At 30.1% G+C, this 17,562-nt stretch overlaps 5 protein-coding genes across 5 annotated transcripts; 3 read left to right on the top strand and 2 right to left on the bottom strand.

Annotated features, from left to right (window-relative positions):
* The first annotated feature begins 209 nt into the window (after positions 1 to 209).
* LOC119600839 (protein farnesyltransferase subunit beta) lies at positions 210 to 2,110 on the top strand. Its single transcript, XM_037951414.1, has 5 exons — positions 210 to 432; positions 503 to 759; positions 822 to 1,257; positions 1,324 to 1,559; positions 1,625 to 2,110. Exons 1-5 carry the CDS (start codon positions 340 to 342, stop codon positions 1,914 to 1,916), a joined length of 1,314 nt encoding a protein of 437 aa, XP_037807342.1. The 5' UTR covers positions 210 to 339; the 3' UTR covers positions 1,917 to 2,110.
* A 495-nt stretch (positions 2,111 to 2,605) lies between these two features.
* Positions 2,606 to 4,117, top strand: LOC119600840 (J domain-containing protein CG6693). Its single transcript, XM_037951415.1, has one exon. It carries the CDS (start codon positions 2,763 to 2,765, stop codon positions 3,669 to 3,671), a length of 909 nt encoding a protein of 302 aa, XP_037807343.1. The 5' UTR covers positions 2,606 to 2,762; the 3' UTR covers positions 3,672 to 4,117.
* A 3,095-nt stretch (positions 4,118 to 7,212) lies between these two features.
* Positions 7,213 to 9,171, top strand: LOC119600844 (zinc finger protein 189-like). The gene is made up of 5 exons (XM_037951420.1): positions 7,213 to 7,510; positions 7,576 to 8,345; positions 8,480 to 8,614; positions 8,691 to 8,801; positions 8,926 to 9,171. Exons 1-5 carry the CDS (start codon positions 7,334 to 7,336, stop codon positions 9,062 to 9,064), a joined length of 1,332 nt encoding a protein of 443 aa, XP_037807348.1. The 5' UTR covers positions 7,213 to 7,333; the 3' UTR covers positions 9,065 to 9,171.
* A 125-nt stretch (positions 9,172 to 9,296) lies between these two features.
* On the bottom strand, positions 9,297 to 11,653 carry LOC119600843 (zinc finger protein with KRAB and SCAN domains 8-like). The gene is made up of 5 exons (XM_037951418.1): positions 11,314 to 11,653; positions 9,992 to 11,250; positions 9,793 to 9,927; positions 9,621 to 9,731; positions 9,297 to 9,556 (listed from the first exon to the last, which is right to left on the bottom strand). Exons 1-5 carry the CDS (start codon positions 11,470 to 11,472, stop codon positions 9,451 to 9,453), a joined length of 1,770 nt encoding a protein of 589 aa, XP_037807346.1. The 5' UTR covers positions 11,473 to 11,653; the 3' UTR covers positions 9,297 to 9,450.
* A 111-nt stretch (positions 11,654 to 11,764) lies between these two features.
* LOC119600854 (zinc finger and SCAN domain-containing protein 12-like) lies at positions 11,765 to 14,146 on the bottom strand. Its single transcript, XM_037951432.1, has 5 exons — positions 13,891 to 14,146; positions 12,564 to 13,837; positions 12,197 to 12,331; positions 12,024 to 12,134; positions 11,765 to 11,961 (listed from the first exon to the last, which is right to left on the bottom strand). The coding sequence occupies exons 1-5, from the start codon at positions 14,035 to 14,037 to the stop codon at positions 11,874 to 11,876; spliced, it is 1,755 nt and encodes a 584-aa protein (XP_037807360.1). The 5' UTR covers positions 14,038 to 14,146; the 3' UTR covers positions 11,765 to 11,873.
* Positions 14,147 to 17,562: the final 3,416 nt, after the last annotated feature.

Below are 17,562 nucleotides of genomic sequence, written 5' to 3'. Positions count from 1 at the left end.
GGCAACATCACGGAATACATTACATTTCAATAAATAAAGATTTTGGGAAGATTTTTTTAATTGCTGCGACAAACATTTCAGCAAATTAATATGTTTTTGGAAATACAGATTTTTGACAAATGTTTGAAAAATATGTAGACGTTTTTTCTTTCAGTTTTACTCTAATAAAAAATAAGCACTGGCAACACCAAATAAAGCTTTTTGAGAAAAGTGTCAAAAAACATCTGACATTTCACACAAAAACAGTTGTTTTGTTAGAAAAAAATCTGCCTTCTTGTTGTTGAATTTATTTTTATTTATTATTAAAAAAAACATTAATTTTTAATATCATTTCTAAACATGGAAGAAACTTTGGAATTTCGTGATTTTAATTTTATAAAAAACTTTAAATTTGACGATGAAAAAGTTTCGACAGTGACTTCAAGGGAACAGGTGTGTGTGTTGACAAATAGATGAATGACAAATAATTTAATATACAATTATTATTTCTTTTTGTACTTAGCAAAAAACGGAAAATTCTATAGAGAAATATTTCGATAGATTTCAACAAATAGGTATGCTGGATAAACATATAACACGCTATTATAGGGAAGAACATCAAAGATTTCTGGAAAGTATGTTACATCGTTTGCCGGGCAACTATGAGTGCTTGGATAGCAGTCGACCCTGGTGTATATATTGGATTTTACAAGCAGGTCATGTATTGAATTTTACATTTTCACCCGAAACCCTAGAACAAGTAGTACAATTTTTAGTCAAGTAAGTGCGCAAAAACAACCAATTTTACATATTTTATGTAAAAAAAAATATGGCTTTCCTAGATGTCGTCATCCTCAGGGAGGTTTTGCGGGAGGTCCGGGTCAATATCCTCACTTGGCTCCTACATATGCAGCTGTCAATAGTTTAGCCATGATAGGCACACCCAGTGCGTTTCGTGCCATTGATAGGGATTCCTTGGAGCGTTTTCTTTTTGCTGTGCGAGAACCAGATGGTTCTTTTCGATTACATGTTGATGGTGAATGTGATGTGCGGGGAGCTTACTGTGCTGTGTCTGTGGCTAAACTTACAAATATGCCGCAGAGTACGTTAAGTAAACTATTTGATAAGACTGGGGATTGGATTGCCAGCTGCCAAACCTATGAGGGCGGTTTTGGTGGTGCTCCCGATCTAGAGGCTCATGGTGGTTATACCTTCTGTGGCATAGCTGCTTTGGCTTTGCTTAACGAAGGCCATAAATGTGATCAAGAACAGTTATTGGTAAAGAATCATTAAGAAGCAAAGGAAAATATGTAAAACAAAATAATAATGCCGTTTTTAAAATAGAAATGGACTCTACAACGTCAAATGGCCTATGAAGGAGGTTTTCAGGGACGTACCAATAAACTGGTGGATGGTTGCTATTCCTTTTGGGTGGGTGCCACTATACCTATAACACAAGCCATCATGGCCAATGATGGCAAACCTATTTCAAAATCCCTGTTCGATGTAGGAGCTCTGCAGGAATACATCTTGTTATGCTGCCAAAAACCCAATGGTGGACTCATTGACAAGCCGGGCAAGTAAGTATTTTAAATCTCCTTTAATTTATTATAAAATAAACTTTTAATTTCTCTTCTCCCTATAGACCCCAAGATCTATATCACACTTGCTATACTTTAAGCGGTGTAGCCATAGCTCAACATTCGGAATCAGCTTTAAATCCTGCCATATTGGGTGATCCCATTAATGAACTTATGCCCACCCATCCGCTTTTCAATGTTTCTCCCTTGGCGGTGGCTCATAGTACCCATTTTTATGAACAACTAAATAAATTACGTTCCTGTACACAATTTGATAATTCTCTGGATGATGAGGATATAAGTGAAGATCCGGTAGAAGAAAATCCTTCTTCAGTTAGTTCTACTACTTCAAATTAATTTCATATTTTAATTCGATTTTCCAACTTAAGCAAATTTAGAACAAAGTTAATGGTCAGAGAGAAGAAATAATTTTTAACTGTATTTTATATACTGCATAATTTTTGGTAGTTTTTGAACTGGTGTATTCACTTAAAAAAGAGCGTATAAACAAATTCTATATTCTCTTGTATAAAACTTAAAGATAAACTGAAGAAGCAGCCTTTTTTCTATTTTAAAATGAACTTATTCTTGTAAATGTTAAATTGATATAAATGTTATTTTCTTAAAAATCAAATTTGACTTAAATTATTACAATAAAAAAAGAATATAAAAAGAATTCAAAAGTTTTTTTCCTATAGAAAAATTTTGTATAAAACTATTTTCATAGAGTAATTTTTGTATAACACTTTTTTCTCTAGAAAAATTTGTGTATAACACTTTCTATACAAAAATTTAAGTATAATACTTTCTGCTATAGAAAAATTTTTGTGTAACACTTACTTCTATATAAAAACAGCTTGTAACACTTTTTCCTATAGAAAAATTTGTTTATAACACTTTTAGCTACTAAAAATTTTTTTATAACACTTCTTTAAAAAACTAAAAAACGCCTCTTAATCCAAAAAACATTATCTGGCAACTTTGTATAACAAAATGCGACACTGTATTTGCAAAAACAAAAATACAGATGTTTTTTTTCTTGTTTATCCACTTCTTCTTCGCGCCTCTTGAAGACGATTTTCATCATTTTTTATTTACATCCAAGTCTGTCAATTACTAAAATATTTCTTGTGAAATTTATTAAATTTTTCTAAATTATAAAGTACAATATTGTTTGCGAATTACGACAAATTTAAGAAAAAAATGTCTACTTTGGAATTGTGTGAAAAATACTTCGACACACGCGATGTCTACAAATTATTCGATGTTGAGAAAACGGCGGCCGAAAAAGACATTAAAAAAGCCTATTACAAATTATCACTGCTAGTACATCCCGATCGTGTACCGGAGGCACAAAAGGAAGCAGCCACAGAAAAATTTAAGTTGCTGTCGAAATTGTATCAAATCTTGACTGATCAACAGAAGCGAGCGCTGTACGATGAACAGGGTATTATTGATGATGACGATGATAATTTGGAGGGCAAACTATCGAATTGGCTGGAATTGTGGAGAAAACTCTTCAAACCTTTAACCGAAGAAGATATAAACAACTATGAGAAATCCTATGTGGGTTCGGAGCTAGAAAAGGCAGACATTAAGAAAGCCTATTTACAGGGTAAAGGCTGCATTAATTATATGATCAATTCTGTGCCTTTCATGAAGGTGGAAGATGAACCGCGCATACAGGAGTTGATACAAGAATTGATAGCTGCCGGTGAGGTGCCGGAATACAAAATCTTTACCGAAGAGCCCGAACAAAAACGTAAGAAGCGCCACAAGAAATATGCACGTGAATCTAAAGAGGCTGAACAAATTAAAGCAAAAATTGAGGCTAAAAATAAAAAGCGAGCTGATGCTGCTGGTGCAGCAACAATGGCTGGAGGCGGTAGTTTAGAGCAGGCCATAATGGCTAGACAAAAATCACGTGAAAGTGGTTTTAATTCCTTAATGGATAGATTGGCTGCCAAATATGCTGATCTAGATGATGAGGAAGATGTTGTGGACTTTAACGCCAAAGTCAATAAAAACAAAAATAAGTCTCAGCGAAAGGGCAGCAAGGAAACTGATAGCCCATTGCATGCCGTTAAGAAGGGAAAAGTTAAGAAGCGTTAAATTGGGGGGGGGCGGAGAGAAAATAAAATTATCTTTTGTTTTGGTTTTAGTAATTAGTTTTATTTTATACAAGATATATAAACTGGTAATTTATTTGATATGTTTTTCATTAAATTAAAAGAAATGAATTCAATAAAAAATTTTGGTTGAAAATATTGTATTGAAAAGTTGTAGGCAAACACTAAATATACTTTCTATATTAACGATCCAGAGTAAAGTTTCCATTAATGTATAGAAATATATATCTACGAAGAGTTCCAAACAATAAATGTGAATCAAAAACAGAGCTAAATACTCTACTTTGGGAATTCCTGACAAAGAATGCTCTAGGTCTGCGAACTGTTAATGCTTAACTTAAACTTCCTTTCAAGGCATACAAAGTTTTTTGATTGACGTATAGTCAGATGACCAATAACTTCAACAGAAGATTTTTACTATTATGGCTACCCCACATAAATTAAATGATATTGTAATTTTATACCATATTATAGAAATAAGATTACAAATAGATCCAAACATATATTTTTCTATATTTGGAAAAATTTTTTAATCAAAATGTTTTTCTCCATAAATAAATATGAATACTGTTTACATCACAATCCGGACTAAATTGTGAATGTTTCCTATTTTTCACAAAACGAAATTTTATTAAAATCGAACTTACCATTTGGAAATTATAGACTAAAGGCAGACTATTCCTATTTTAGCGGTAATTTATAATTAAAATAAGTAAGAAGTAAGAGTTATATACGACAAATCATATGTCGTAAAAAAGCAAATTTCGGAAGTGGTCCGATCATTAGATTAATAAGAACGTCACCGTGATTTTCAGATTAGGGACTTAAATGTGAATTTGGATCAGTAATATATATAATTTAAAGTATTTTTTTTAATTCTACTATAATTCTATCATAATGATAACTTTTGGAATGATGTATTAGCTATAAACTGATTTTCTGTAAGAGGGTTATATTGGCGGACCGATCCTCATAATTTTATTTTTCGGTTCCTAAAAATGTTTTTTTTTCGTCGACATCGACATTTGAAATCCATTTATGTGCGTTTAAGTCATTTTCTCAAGAAGATTTCATATACATATTTGCATTACATACATATTTTCGTTCCAACAAAAATTGTTTTATTATGGTATTATTAAGTACGTAAAAAACGTTAAAATCAATTATTGAAGGGGGCAGGGTCAATTATGGCCTATAGAAATTTCGATTGATATCGAGCCATTTTTGCAAAATGGACGTAAGCGAGATAAATTTTCGTTCAATTAGGATACTGCGTGTTTAATTTTATGTTTATATATTCAATATTTTAGAAAATTCAAAAAGTACCAGTTAAAGAACGAAAAATTACCAGAAATACTCCAGTTTAAATTTTCATTCACTCAAGTCCCTGATTGCTTAGTTAGTTTTATGTTTTTAGGTTCATTATAATAGAAAATTCAAATAGAACCAGTTGAAGAACGAAAAAGTTCCAAAAAGTCTTAATTTCATTTTTCTAGGTTCAATATTATAAAAAATTCAAAAAGTACCAGTCGAAGAACGAAAAAGTACTAAAAAGTCCCTTTTTATAGATTATAATTTACTCCGGGCTCTACATATTTATTTTTATGTTTCTAGGTTTAATTTTATGGAAAACTCAAAAAGTACCAGTCGAAGTACGATAAAGTTCTAATTTTATAGATTCTCATTTACTCCAGGCTCTAAGTGCTTAATTTCATGTTTCGAGGTTCAAATTTTGTAGCAAGCTCAAAAAGTACCAGTCAAAGAACGAAAAAGTACCAAAAAGTCCCCTTTTAAATGTTATCACTTAATCCGGGCTGTACATTCTTAATTTCATGTTTCTAGGTTCAATATTATAAAAAATTCAAAAAGTACCAGTCGAAGAACGAAAAAGTACCAAAAAACCCCCTTTTAAATGTTATCACTTAATCCGGGCTGTACATTCTTAATTTCATGTTTCTAGGTTCAATATTATAAAAAATTCATAAAGTACCAGTCGAAGAACGAAAAAGTACTAAAAAGTCCCTTTTTATAGATTATAATTTACTCCGGGCTCTACATATTTATTTTTATGTTTCTAGGTTTAATTTTATGGAAAACTCAAAAAGTACCAGTCGAAGTACGATAAAGTTCTCATTTTATAGATTCTCATTTACTCCAGGCTCTACGTGCATAATTTCATGTTTCTATGTTCAATTTAATAGAAAACTCAAAAAGTGCCTTTTGAAGAACTAAAAAGTACCAAAAAGTCCACTTTTATAGATTCTCAAGTGCTTAATTACATGTTTCTAAATTCTAAGTCAAAAAAGTACCAGTTGCAACATCGTATTGGGAGCCCGTTATTTATTATGTATTCATATGTTAAGTTAATAAACCAAAAACAATGTTTTAAAAAAAAAGTACCAAAAATAGGTACAATTTTCACCCCTTAAACGTCCGAATATCCAAAAAGTACTAAATTCATATTTTTATTTGTTCGTAAAGTTATGAAGAATTCAAAAAATATTTTTTGAATGTTCTCTGGTTTAAAAGATACATGGGGTGCAAAAGAAGTACCAAATTACAGTTTCTACCCGTTTATTCCCCAAAGGGGCCGAATTTGAAAAAAGTACCAGACACCTGTCCGCTTATATTTTAAATGAATGACGATAAGCTTTAAACTGTTTTTGTATCTTTTATAGTTTAGGAGATATGAGGTTACCGAATTTACCCGTTTTTACCATTTTTAACCCCCTAATCATTCGAATTTCCAAACATTTTTATCATAGTTATTAACAATTTATCTAAATTAAACCAAACACTTGCTGTTTCTTTGCACAATGACCCTTGGTATAGTAGTATAGCAATCTTATTAATTTCAATTGTTAGTAAAAAATGATTTTTTTATTTAAAGAATATCATTTGTCATTTTAGATTTTTGCACACACACAACAACAGATTTTTTTGCCTTTGGCAAATAAAAAATGCAGTCGGCAGAATTGACATCAACTGCACTTCCCATTTGAAATACACATGTTCGATACCCTAGCCCTTTACGGTATGACATACCAGCAATGTAAAAAGGTGTAGCTCCGTTGACGTCAACGAAGCTGGTTTGAAGTCAAAGCAGCGACTCGAATTAGGCGCGAAAACACGAAAATATCTGAGGCGAAGTATATACATCGACGTTGAGCAAAGTTCTACACCGGCCAAATTTCAATGAGCGGCTTATTATTAGATAAAAGAAAACTTGCTTAAATGAAAACAAATTAATTTTATATTGTAAAATTCCACAAATTTAGCGAAAGTATTCTGTAAATTGTACAAAATATGGCGAAATTTTCAAGCCGTATTAAGCTGAAAAATTTTCGGCGGCGGCGGCTTTGACATTTTGTTCGGCGGCTAGGCTTAGTCGGCTTAAGCCGAATCGGCGCAAGTCTCCGTTTCCCAACACACCACTGATGCTAAATATTTCTCACCACGAAAGTGCTGCCAAGTTTAAAAACCCTAAACAATATGGCATCTCAGAGAAACTTTTGACATTTTTATGTAAACAAAAGCCAAAATACTAAAAGACTACACTAAAAAATCGAAAAAAAAATAAAATAATTCAATTATTTTTCGTTTAAGAATAAATTAATGCATTAAATAAAAAGCAAACAAAAAAAAATGTCTACAAAATCTACCGACAAATGTCGTCTGTGTTTGGTGGAAACAGAAATCGCCAAAACTTATGAATTGTTTAAGAACAATGGTGGCATTTCGTTTAAAACAGAAGTGGATCAAAATGATGAATTTAGCAATTTGAAACTGTACGAAAAAGTGGAATATTGCTGCGGTGTAAGGGTAAGTAATTAGTTAATACTTATATATTTAAATGAATTATTTAATATATTGTGGAATTTCAACAGCTACACAATAAGAAACACATGCCTACACGAATTTGTGGAAAATGCTTTAACACGGTACACATGTGGTTCAATTTTCGTCAAATGTGCTACAACTCGCAAGTGTTCTTGACCACCCAAAGCCAGGATGTGGTGGATATTGATCAGGAGTTGGAAGATTTACAAACCATACGTACAAAATTAAATCAAAAACCTCAAGATGTTATAGAGTGTCTAGATGCCGCAGACAATAGTGAAGTGGGTGCTATCATTTATGAAGAGATTGATAATGATGGAGATGATGAGGGTAATTATTTGGATAGTCACTTTGAGTTAGATGATGATGACCTGATCGATGATGAGGGAAATGTTAAAAATATAGCGGTTAAAACTGAACCTTTGGGGAAATATGAGATAGATGTGGCAAATTTGAAATTGGAAAATATGCCAGATAATGGTGATCTTTTAGAAGCTTTGACAGCAGATGATTACAATGAAGCCTTGGCTTATCTTAACGCCGAGGATGATGAAGAACTGGAAGAGTTTATAGATCATTGTGCCACTAAGAATATGACGATTAGGCAATTGAATGCAAAAGCTCTGACGAAGTGTAAACCGAAAATCAGTAAACCGAAACCAAAAACTAACGTTAAAGAGGAGAAAACACAAAAGACTATAAAATTGCCGAAACCCTCTACATTTATGTGTAATATTTGTGGTAATGTTTATAGCAAGAAACCACTATTTCAGCATCATATGCGTATGCATTCCGACGTTAAGCCTTATCAATGCGAGTAAGTTGAAAGGGGAATTTCTTAAGTTATAAAAAAAATCTATAATATTTGATGAATATCTTATAAATTGAAGATCATTTATACCAAAATTTTTTATTTCAATAGTGAAATTTTAAAATTTTTTACTTTTTCAGACTTTGCGATAAATCATATCGTATTATGAGTGACTTGAGAAATCATATGTATCGTCATACGGGAGAAAAACCTTTCAAATGTAAATATTGTGATCGTCATTTTATGGATCGTAGTTCCCGCCACAGACATGAAAGGTATGTATTAAAAAAACAAAGTTTTAAATTTTAAAATTCATATTTTTAATTATCTTTTTTCTTTAATTTTTTAAAGAATTCATACCAACTCCAGGCCATACAAATGTAATATATGTACAAAGAGTTTCTCGTATTCGGCAATATTGAAAAATCATTTGAAATTACATTCGGGTGAAAAGGATTATATGTAAGTGAAATGAATTATAAAAAAAAAAAAAATGGTCAAAACTACTTTATTTTAAAAGTAATTTATTGATGCTGTTGTCTATCTATCCAGTTGTTTTAATCATTGTTATTTCTTTTATTTCTAGCTGCTCCATTTGCAATAAATCCTTTACTTTGGCTCATCAACTGAAAGCTCATATGCTAACCATATCTCACAAACAAAAAGAGGCTGCATTTGAGGCATCCGGCTATAAGATACTCTATGAAACAGCAGTTGATATTTAAATATGGAAAACAATGTGTTTAAAAAAATCTAAAAATAAAAACAAATGTTTATACACTAGATTCTAAATTGTAAATAAATGAAAAAACCTGCAAAATAAGAGAATATCTATATATGTAGAAATGAAAAGATTAATTGTTTGTTCGATAGTTTCAAAAGAATTTCTGCAGGGAATGGGCCAAAAACATATATTCTTCGGGTCATGAAGAAGGTGCGTTTTTAGAGGTTTGTCAAGATCTCTTTTAAAGACAGCAGCCAGATTTAATTACTAATAAATAAATCAATTGCAAATCTTCATAAATGTACTTGTATTGAAAATATTAAACTGTGAACTTAATTTCCTCATAATTAATATAAATTTCCAAAGAAATTCTTAAAAATAATATAATTAATTGGATAATAGACCCAATTGCTCTACAGCTCTGTGCAAAGTGGTATTCTTATGGGCCTTTAATTGATGTGGTAGTTTAAAAGATTTTGCACAAGGTTCACATCTAAAAGAAAATATGAAGAGAAGAAAATAAATAATGAATATATTTGGCAATCAAATGTACATACCTATAGGAACGTTCTCCCGTATGAACCTTTTGATGCTTTTTTAAAGTGGTGGCTAGAGAAAATGATTTGCCGCATTCATTACAGTGATAAGGTTTTTCATTTGTATGGGTTCTGTAAAAAGTAATGGAAAGTAAGTAATTTAAAGGAACTAACTTTTATTTTAAATCTTTACCTTTCATGCCTTAGATTAGAGCTGCGATCACTAAAACGTCGACCACAATATTGACATTCAAAAGGTTTTTCTCCCGTATGAATGCGCATGTGTGCCTGCAAATTGCAGGCAGTAATAAAACGTTTAAAACACAATCTTAAAAAAGGAAATAAATCAACAATTTAGTAAAATATTTAAAACTTCAGCGCCTAATACATACTCGCATTGATGATTCTTTTCCTGACGATGTACTTTCATATGAGCATTTATTAGCTGGCGACTGGCAAAATTATTGCCACATAAATCACAAACAAATACTTGCGGCTGTTGTGGGGAATCTTTATTATCAAGATTAGCTTGTCGTTTTTTACTTGTGGTTGTTACAAATTTGGATATTTTTGAATTAACTACTACCACGCCAGAGTTTTGTGATGATATATTACTATTGGAATCATCAATTAAATATTCATCTACTATATATTCAGTGGATAAATCATGACTGGCATTTGATAAATTAGAATTTGTTTCTTGTAGTTCGATAAAACCAGCTTCTGCCTCCTCTTCTTCCTCCTCTTGCTTGGTGATAACAGTTGAACTTACTTGTGCTTGATTGTCTTCCATATCGGAATCAGAGTGTAACATAAGCTGTTGACACTCGCCTTCTTCCTGTTCATCTTCTAGGGGTAGAAATTGTACACTTTCTTGATCTTCTTGTTCATCGGTTTCTATGTGTTCTTCCTGCTGCTCTTCCTCCACATCATCATCAGCTTCGTGGAGCTTTGTTTCGTTTTCATCTTTAATGTGTTTAAGTATGAAAAATCCTTGATTGTTGGTTTCAGCTGAGTTTTCTTCTTCCATTTCACTCAAATCCTTTTCGGCAATAACTTCGTCATTTTGAAAATCTTGTAGTTTTTGTGGAGGATTATCTTTTAAACCTTTAGCTTTAGGCTTATTTTCTGTTTGTTTATCATTGATATTTGTATTCAAACTATTGTCACCTTTTTCCGCTTTAAGCATGTGATTTTCTTCAGTTACATTTGGTTGCAATATTTCTTCCATTTCTACTATATTATTTAAGTCCTGCTCCGTCATTTCCTCTTCTTCAACTTCATGAGCTATCAGATCATCGGTATTACTATTTGTTTCATTAGTGAGGGAATCTTTTCGTAATTTTTTGGGCGTATGTTCTAAAGGTGTGGGCGAACGTTTATTTTCTTCTTTTTTAACTGGGGAAGGAGCTTCTACGGTGTTTACATTTTCATCGTCCTCTATGTTTTCATGAGTTATAATATCCTCTTCAAAGTCTTCTAATTGAGGCCTTTCCGGTTTGAACAATATACTAGTAGATTTGGTGCGTTGCAACACAGATTGTAAAAACGCATCAGAGGATCGACAGTTTTTACGAAAACTCATCGCTTGTTTAACCATTGCAAAGCATTTTTTACATATTTTTTCGGGTAAACTATCATTGGGTTTCATCTAATTGCAAAAAAAAAAAAAAAAATCAATTAATTAATTTTTTTCCTTAAAAAGCCTACTCACCATAATGCCGGAACATTCATAGATTTGTTTAGCCAACATTTTATCCTCATTGAATAGATGACGCATTATAGATTCCTCACCTGCCGCTAAACCTTGATGTTTTTTCGGTTCTTCCACCAAACACACGCGACAAATGTTCCAAGTTATATTTATTTCCATTTTTAAGTAAAATTTAATAGAAATGTATGTTTTACTTTAAATTTAAATATATTTCTTTTAATTTTTATTAATAAAATAAGAAATATAATAAAACACTTTAGTTTATATGAATGTTGTAATAATTTTCTTTAATATTTATAAAAATGCTGATTAAAAGAGAATGCAGAATCAAAACAATGTTAACTAGCTGTAACATAAAGTATAGAAATGTTAAGTCTAAAACAGACATGTTAAATTCAACAGTATAGATATTCAGCGATTTTAATTAGCATAGAGCGAGTTTTATTACCATTTCAAAAGCAAAGTAGAATTTTATATTTATTTATTTTTCTAAAAAAAAATCAAAAAGTATATAATATTTATAAAAATACATTAAATTTCAATAAAATCTTTAATTTTCTTTAATTAACCACAGAACGATGTAACGAGGTATTTTGATGAGTTTTTAAATGATGAGATAATTTAAAGGATTTACCACAAGGTTCACATCTATAACAAAAAAAAAACAGTTTAAATTTTTGAGTAATTTCATAAAATTAACAAATTTTTACCTATAGGATCTTTCATTGGTATGCACCTTCATGTGATTTTGTAGAGTTGTAGCCAAAGTAAAAGTTTTACCACAACTTGAACATTTAAATGGTTTTTCATTGGTGTGAGTTCTTGAAGAAGACAAATAATGAAAGTTAAATAGAAGTTTTACTAAATTTCCAATTAAACTTACCTTTCATGCCTTAAACTAGAGCTGCGATCATTAAAACGTCTGCCACAGTAGCGGCACTGAAAAGGTTTTTCTCCCGTATGAATGCGCATGTGTGCTTGCAGATTGCAGGCGGTAATAAAACGTTTAAAACACAATCTAAAAAAGTTGATTATATCGTAAATAAAGAAAATCTGTGATCACTTATTTTATTCAACAAAAATCAATATTAAGTATGAAAATTCTAAAATGGCAGTAGATCCTTAAATATTGCTCTAAATTGAGAAATAAAGAAAATCTGTGATCATTAAAAACATCCTAATTGACTCCAAGTCACAATTCTAATTACTCTTTTTAGAAGTAATTAACAAAAAAAAAAAAAAAAACTTACTCGCACTGATGATTCTTTTCCTGATAGTGTACCTTCATATGTATATTCATTAGATTCCGATTGGTAAATTGATTGCCACATATTTCACAAACACAAACTTGCTGCTGAACACCACCTGTAGTAGAACTGCTTGCTGAAACTTTAGCTGAATAACGTTTAAGTTTACGTCTGCTAGAACTAATAGATATACAGCTAGTTTTTGCGGCCGTAGTGGAGACATCTAGAGATTTTATTTTAGTTTCTTCTTGGTCAGATATCTCATTGTAATTACTAACACTATCATCCATAATATATTCTTCTTCTAAATCACTAATTATGTTGGAATTATTCAAATTTTGTTCATTATATTCAGCCTCATCATTTGTATCCACAGTTGAACTAACTTGGTTCGGATTATCCTCGTTATTTGCTTCGAAATGGAATATTAAATCCTCTTCCTGTACGTCCTCTTCTTGTTCAATATTTTCCTCCAAATCTTCTTCATCTTCGATAGCATAATATTCAATACTCTCATCGGTTTGGGGGCTTTGTTCCTCTGTTTGTTGTTTGACTTCTTGGTTATCATTACAGTTGGCAATTTCATTTTTAATATCTTTAAGCAGATAATATAAATCATCCTTCTTTTCGGATACTTTTGTAGTTTCATGTTCCGCTTCTAAATCAGCCTGTGCCAAGTCCTGTTCATTACAATCTTCTGATTCCTCTTCACTACTTTTAAATTTTGTAAATCTAGCATTCATATAGAACTTTTGTAACTGCGAAGATTCAGATTTTGTCATTTTTGAAATATCTTTAGTTTCTTCTTTTAAAAGCTTTAAATTGGTCAGTGTGTTGTCTGTATTATCATCTATAATTTCGTTAATTAAATCTTCGGAATGCTCCATCACTTCTACTAAATCTACGGCTGTATCATTAACCGCTTCGTCTACCACCGCCTGTTCTACATGTTCCATATGTTCAACTACTTCAACTATTTTTTCTTGAAGAACAATCTTATTATCAGATTCACTTTCTATAGCCTTTTCAACTTGCGAATGTTCATTTTCGCTAACAGCCTCTGTTTCCATTTGTTCTTCTAACCCATCATCATCATCACTAGCAACACTAGTGTGTACAGCAGGTTTAAACAATGAGCTAGCCGATTTAGTGCGTTCCAACACGTTTTGTAAATAACTATTGGAGGCACGACACGTTTTTCGAAAATGCACCGCATTATTAACAATTTTTAAACACTTTAAACATATTTTGTCCGGCAAGGAATCATGTGGTTGCATCTAAATTATAAAGTTTTAATAAAGTAATCTATAATGTTCCTTTTCATACTTACCATAATCCCAGTAAATTCATAAATATGCTGAGCCAATTTTTTGTCTTCATCAAATATGTTTCGCAATTCGGTGTTAGATTCTTTGGCATTTTTATTTTCTTCCTGTAAACACACTCGACAAATATTCCATGTTATATTTATTTCCATGATAATCTAATTTTTATAATCATTTATCTCAATTCATGTATTTTAATTAAGAAAAGTTACAAAAAGGCAATTGAACTTGGAAGTATTAAATGACAGAAAATAAACAATGTAAAACTGTAATCAAAACAGAATGTGAAAAACAAACATGTTTTAACAGTGTAGTATTTCAATTCATCTCTATAATGTTAATAACAGAACAACTGTTTATAACTTAACAGAAACAGACAACGACGAGTGTTGTCAAATCGAAAAAGAAAGAATATCCGTGATCACTTATTTTATTCACCAAAAATCGATTTTTTGTATGAAAAACTAAAAATGGCTCTAGATCCTTAAATAACGCTCTAAATCGAAAAATAAAGAAAATCTGTGATCACTTATTTTATTCACCAAAAATCGATTTTTTATATTGAAAACTAAACATGACTATAGATCCTTAAATAACCCTCTAAATCGAAAAATAAAGAAAATCTGTGATCACTTATTTTATTCACAATAAATCGAAAAATAAAGAAAATCTGTGATCACTTATTTTATTCACCAAAAATCTACTTTTTGTATTGAAAACTAAAAATGGCTGTAGATCCTTAAATAACGCTCTAAATCGAAAAATAAAGAAAATCTGTGATCACTTATTTTATTCACCAAAAATGGATTTTTTGTATGAAAAACTAAAAATGTCTGTAGATCCTTAAATAACGCTCTAAATCGAAAAATAAAGAAAATCGGTGATCACTTATTTTATTCACCAAAAATCGATTTTTTGTATTGAAAACTAAAAATGGCTGTAGATCTTTAAATAACGCTCTAAATCGAAAAATAAAGAAAATCCGTGATCACTTATTTTATTCATCAAAAATCGATTTTTTGTATTGAAAACTAAACATGACTATATATCCTTAAATAACGCTCTAAATCTGAAAAACTAAAAATGGCTGTAGATCGAAAAATAAAGAAAATCCGTGATCACTTATTTTATTCACCAAATATGGATTTTTTATATTGAAAACTAAAAATGGCTCTAGATCCTTAAATAACGCTCTAAATCGACAAATAAAGAAAATCTGTGATCACTTATCTTATTCACCAAAAATCGATTTTTTGTATGAAAAACTTAAATTGGCTGTAGATCCTTAAATAACGCTCTAAATCGAAAAATAAAGAAAATCTGTGATCACTTATTTTATTAACCAAAAATCGATTTTTTGTATTGAAAACTAAAAATGGCTCTAGTTTCTTAAATAACGCTCTAAATCGAAAAATAAAGAAAATCTGTGATCACTTATTTTATTCACCAAAAATCGATTTTTTATATTGAAAACTAAACATGACTATAGATCCTTAAATAACCCTCTAAATCGAAAAATAAAGAAAATCTGTGATCACTTATTTTATTCACAATAAATCGAAAAATAAAGAAAATCTGTGATCACTTATTTTATTCACCAAAAATGTATTTTTTTTATGAAAAACTACAAATGTCTGTAGATCCTTAAATAACGTTCTAAATCGAAAAATAAAGAAAATCTGTGATCACTTATTTTATTCACCAAAAATCGACTTTTTGTATTGAAAACTAAAAATGGCTGTAGATCCTTAAATAACGCTCTAAATCGAAAAATAAAGAAAATCTGTGATCACTTATTTTATTCACCAAAAATCGATTTTTTGTATGAAAAACTAAAAATGTCTGTAGATCCTTAAATAACGCTCTAAATCGAAAAATAAAGAAAATCGGTGATCACTTATTTTATTCACCAAAAATCGATTTTTTGTATTGAAAACTAAAAATGGCTGTAGATCTTTAAATAACGCTCTAAATCGAAAAATAAAGAAAATCCGTGATCACTTATTTTATTCATCAAAAATCGATTTTTTGTATTGAAAACTAAACATGACTATATATCCTTAAATAACGCTCTAAATCTGAAAAACTAAAAATGGCTGTAGATCGAAAAATAAAGAAAATCCGTGATCACTTATTTTATTCACCAAATATGGATTTTTTATATTGAAAACTAAAAATGGCTCTAGATCCTTAAATAACGCTCTAAATCGACAAATAAAGAAAATCTGTGATCACTTATCTTATTCACCAAAAATCGATTTTTTGTATGAAAAACTTAAATTGGCTGTAGATCCTTAAATAACGCTCTAAATCGAAAAATAAAGAAAATCTGTGATCACTTATTTTATTAACCAAAAATCGATTTTTTGTATTGAAAACTAAAAATGTCTCTACATCCTTAAATAACGCTCTAAATCGAAAAATAAAGAAAATCTGTGATCACTTATTTTATTCACCAAAAATCGATTTTTTGTATGAAAAACTAAAATGTCTGTAGATCCTTAAATAACGCTCTAAATCGAAAAATAAAGAAAATCTGTGATCACTTATTTTATTCACCAAATATCGATTTTTGTATGAAAAACTAAAAATGTCTGTAGATCCTTAAATAACGCTCTAAATCGAAAAATAAAGAAAATATGTGATCACTTATTTTATTTACCAAAAAATGGATTTTTTGTATGAAAAACTAAAAATGTCTGTAGATTATTTTATTCTAATATAATAAAGAAAATCTGTGATCACTTATTTTTTTTTATTCACCAAAAATCGATTTTTGTATGAAAAACTATAAATGTCTGTAGATCCTTAAATAACGCTCTAAATTGAAAAATAAAGAAAATATGTGATCACTTATTTTATTCACCAAAAATGGATTTTTTGTATGAAAAACTAAAAATGTCTGTAGATCCTTAAATAACGCTCTAAATCGAAAAATAAAGAAAATCTGTGATCACTTATCTTATTCACCAAAAATCGATTTTTTGTATGAAAAACTAAAAATGGCTCTAGATCCTTAAATAACGCTCTAAATCGAAAAATAAAGAAAATCTGTGATCACTTATTTTATTCACCAAAAATCGATTTTTTGCATTGAAAACTAAAAATGGCTCTAGATCCTTAAATAACGCTCTAAATCGACAAATAAAGAAAATCTGTGATCACTTATTTTATTCACCAAAAATCGATTTTTTGTATTGAAAAATAAAAATGGCTGTAGATCCTTAAATAACGCTCTAAATCGAAAAATAAAGAAAATCTGTGATCACTTATCTTATTCACCAAAAATCGATTTTTTGTATAAAAAACTAAAAATGGCTGTAGATCCTTAAATAACGCTCTAAATCGACAAATAAAGAAAATCTGTGATCACTTATCTTATTCACCAAAATCGATTTTTTGTATAAAAAACTAAAAATGGCTGTAGATCCTTAAATAACGCTCTAAATCGAAAAATAAAGAAAATCTGTGATCACTTATTTTATTCACCAAAAATCGATTTTTTGCATTGAAAACTAAAAATGGCTCTAGATCCTTAAATAACGCTCTAATTTGAAAAATAAAGAAATCTGTGATCACTTATTTACTTCACCAAAAATCGATTTTTTGTATAAAAAACTAAAAATGGCTGTAGATCCTTAAATAACGCTCTAAATCGAAAAATAAAGAAAATCTGT

Source organism: Lucilia sericata, unplaced genomic scaffold, assembly GCF_015586225.1.
Source record: "Lucilia sericata isolate MDLA Ls3-8-SP2 unplaced genomic scaffold, ASM1558622v1 Contig000123F_arrow, whole genome shotgun sequence".
Taxonomy (NCBI): Eukaryota; Metazoa; Arthropoda; class Insecta; order Diptera; family Calliphoridae; genus Lucilia; species Lucilia sericata.
The sequence above is the reverse complement of the archived record's forward strand: the minus strand, read 5'-3'. Positions and strand labels throughout refer to the sequence as shown.

Coding starts and splice junctions, on each gene's coding strand:
- LOC119600854 (XM_037951432.1), bottom strand. CDS start 14,037: ATGGAAATAAATATAACATGGAATATTTGTCGAGTGTGTTTACAGGAA. Junction 12,332..12,563: donor GAAAAGAATCATCAGTGCGA/GTAAGTTTTTTT, acceptor CAACTTTTTTAG/ATTGTGTTTTAAACGTTTTA. Junction 11,962..12,023: donor ACCAATGAAAGATCCTATAG/GTAAAAATTTGT, acceptor TTTTTGTTATAG/ATGTGAACCTTGTGGTAAAT.
- LOC119600839 (XM_037951414.1), top strand. CDS start 340: ATGGAAGAAACTTTGGAATTTCGTGATTTTAATTTTATAAAAAACTTT. Junction 433..502: donor CAGTGACTTCAAGGGAACAG/GTGTGTGTGTTG, acceptor TTTTGTACTTAG/CAAAAAACGGAAAATTCTAT. Junction 1,560..1,624: donor CTCATTGACAAGCCGGGCAA/GTAAGTATTTTA, acceptor TTCTCCCTATAG/ACCCCAAGATCTATATCACA.
- LOC119600844 (XM_037951420.1), top strand. CDS start 7,334: ATGTCTACAAAATCTACCGACAAATGTCGTCTGTGTTTGGTGGAAACA. Junction 8,346..8,479: donor GTTAAGCCTTATCAATGCGA/GTAAGTTGAAAG, acceptor TTACTTTTTCAG/ACTTTGCGATAAATCATATC. Junction 8,802..8,925: donor TCGGGTGAAAAGGATTATAT/GTAAGTGAAATG, acceptor TTTTATTTCTAG/CTGCTCCATTTGCAATAAAT.
- LOC119600840 (XM_037951415.1), top strand. CDS start 2,763: ATGTCTACTTTGGAATTGTGTGAAAAATACTTCGACACACGCGATGTC.
- LOC119600843 (XM_037951418.1), bottom strand. CDS start 11,472: ATGGAAATAAATATAACTTGGAACATTTGTCGCGTGTGTTTGGTGGAA. Junction 9,928..9,991: donor GAAAAGAATCATCAATGCGA/GTATGTATTAGG, acceptor TCCTTTTTTAAG/ATTGTGTTTTAAACGTTTTA. Junction 9,732..9,792: donor TCTAATCTAAGGCATGAAAG/GTAAAGATTTAA, acceptor TACTTTTTACAG/AACCCATACAAATGAAAAAC.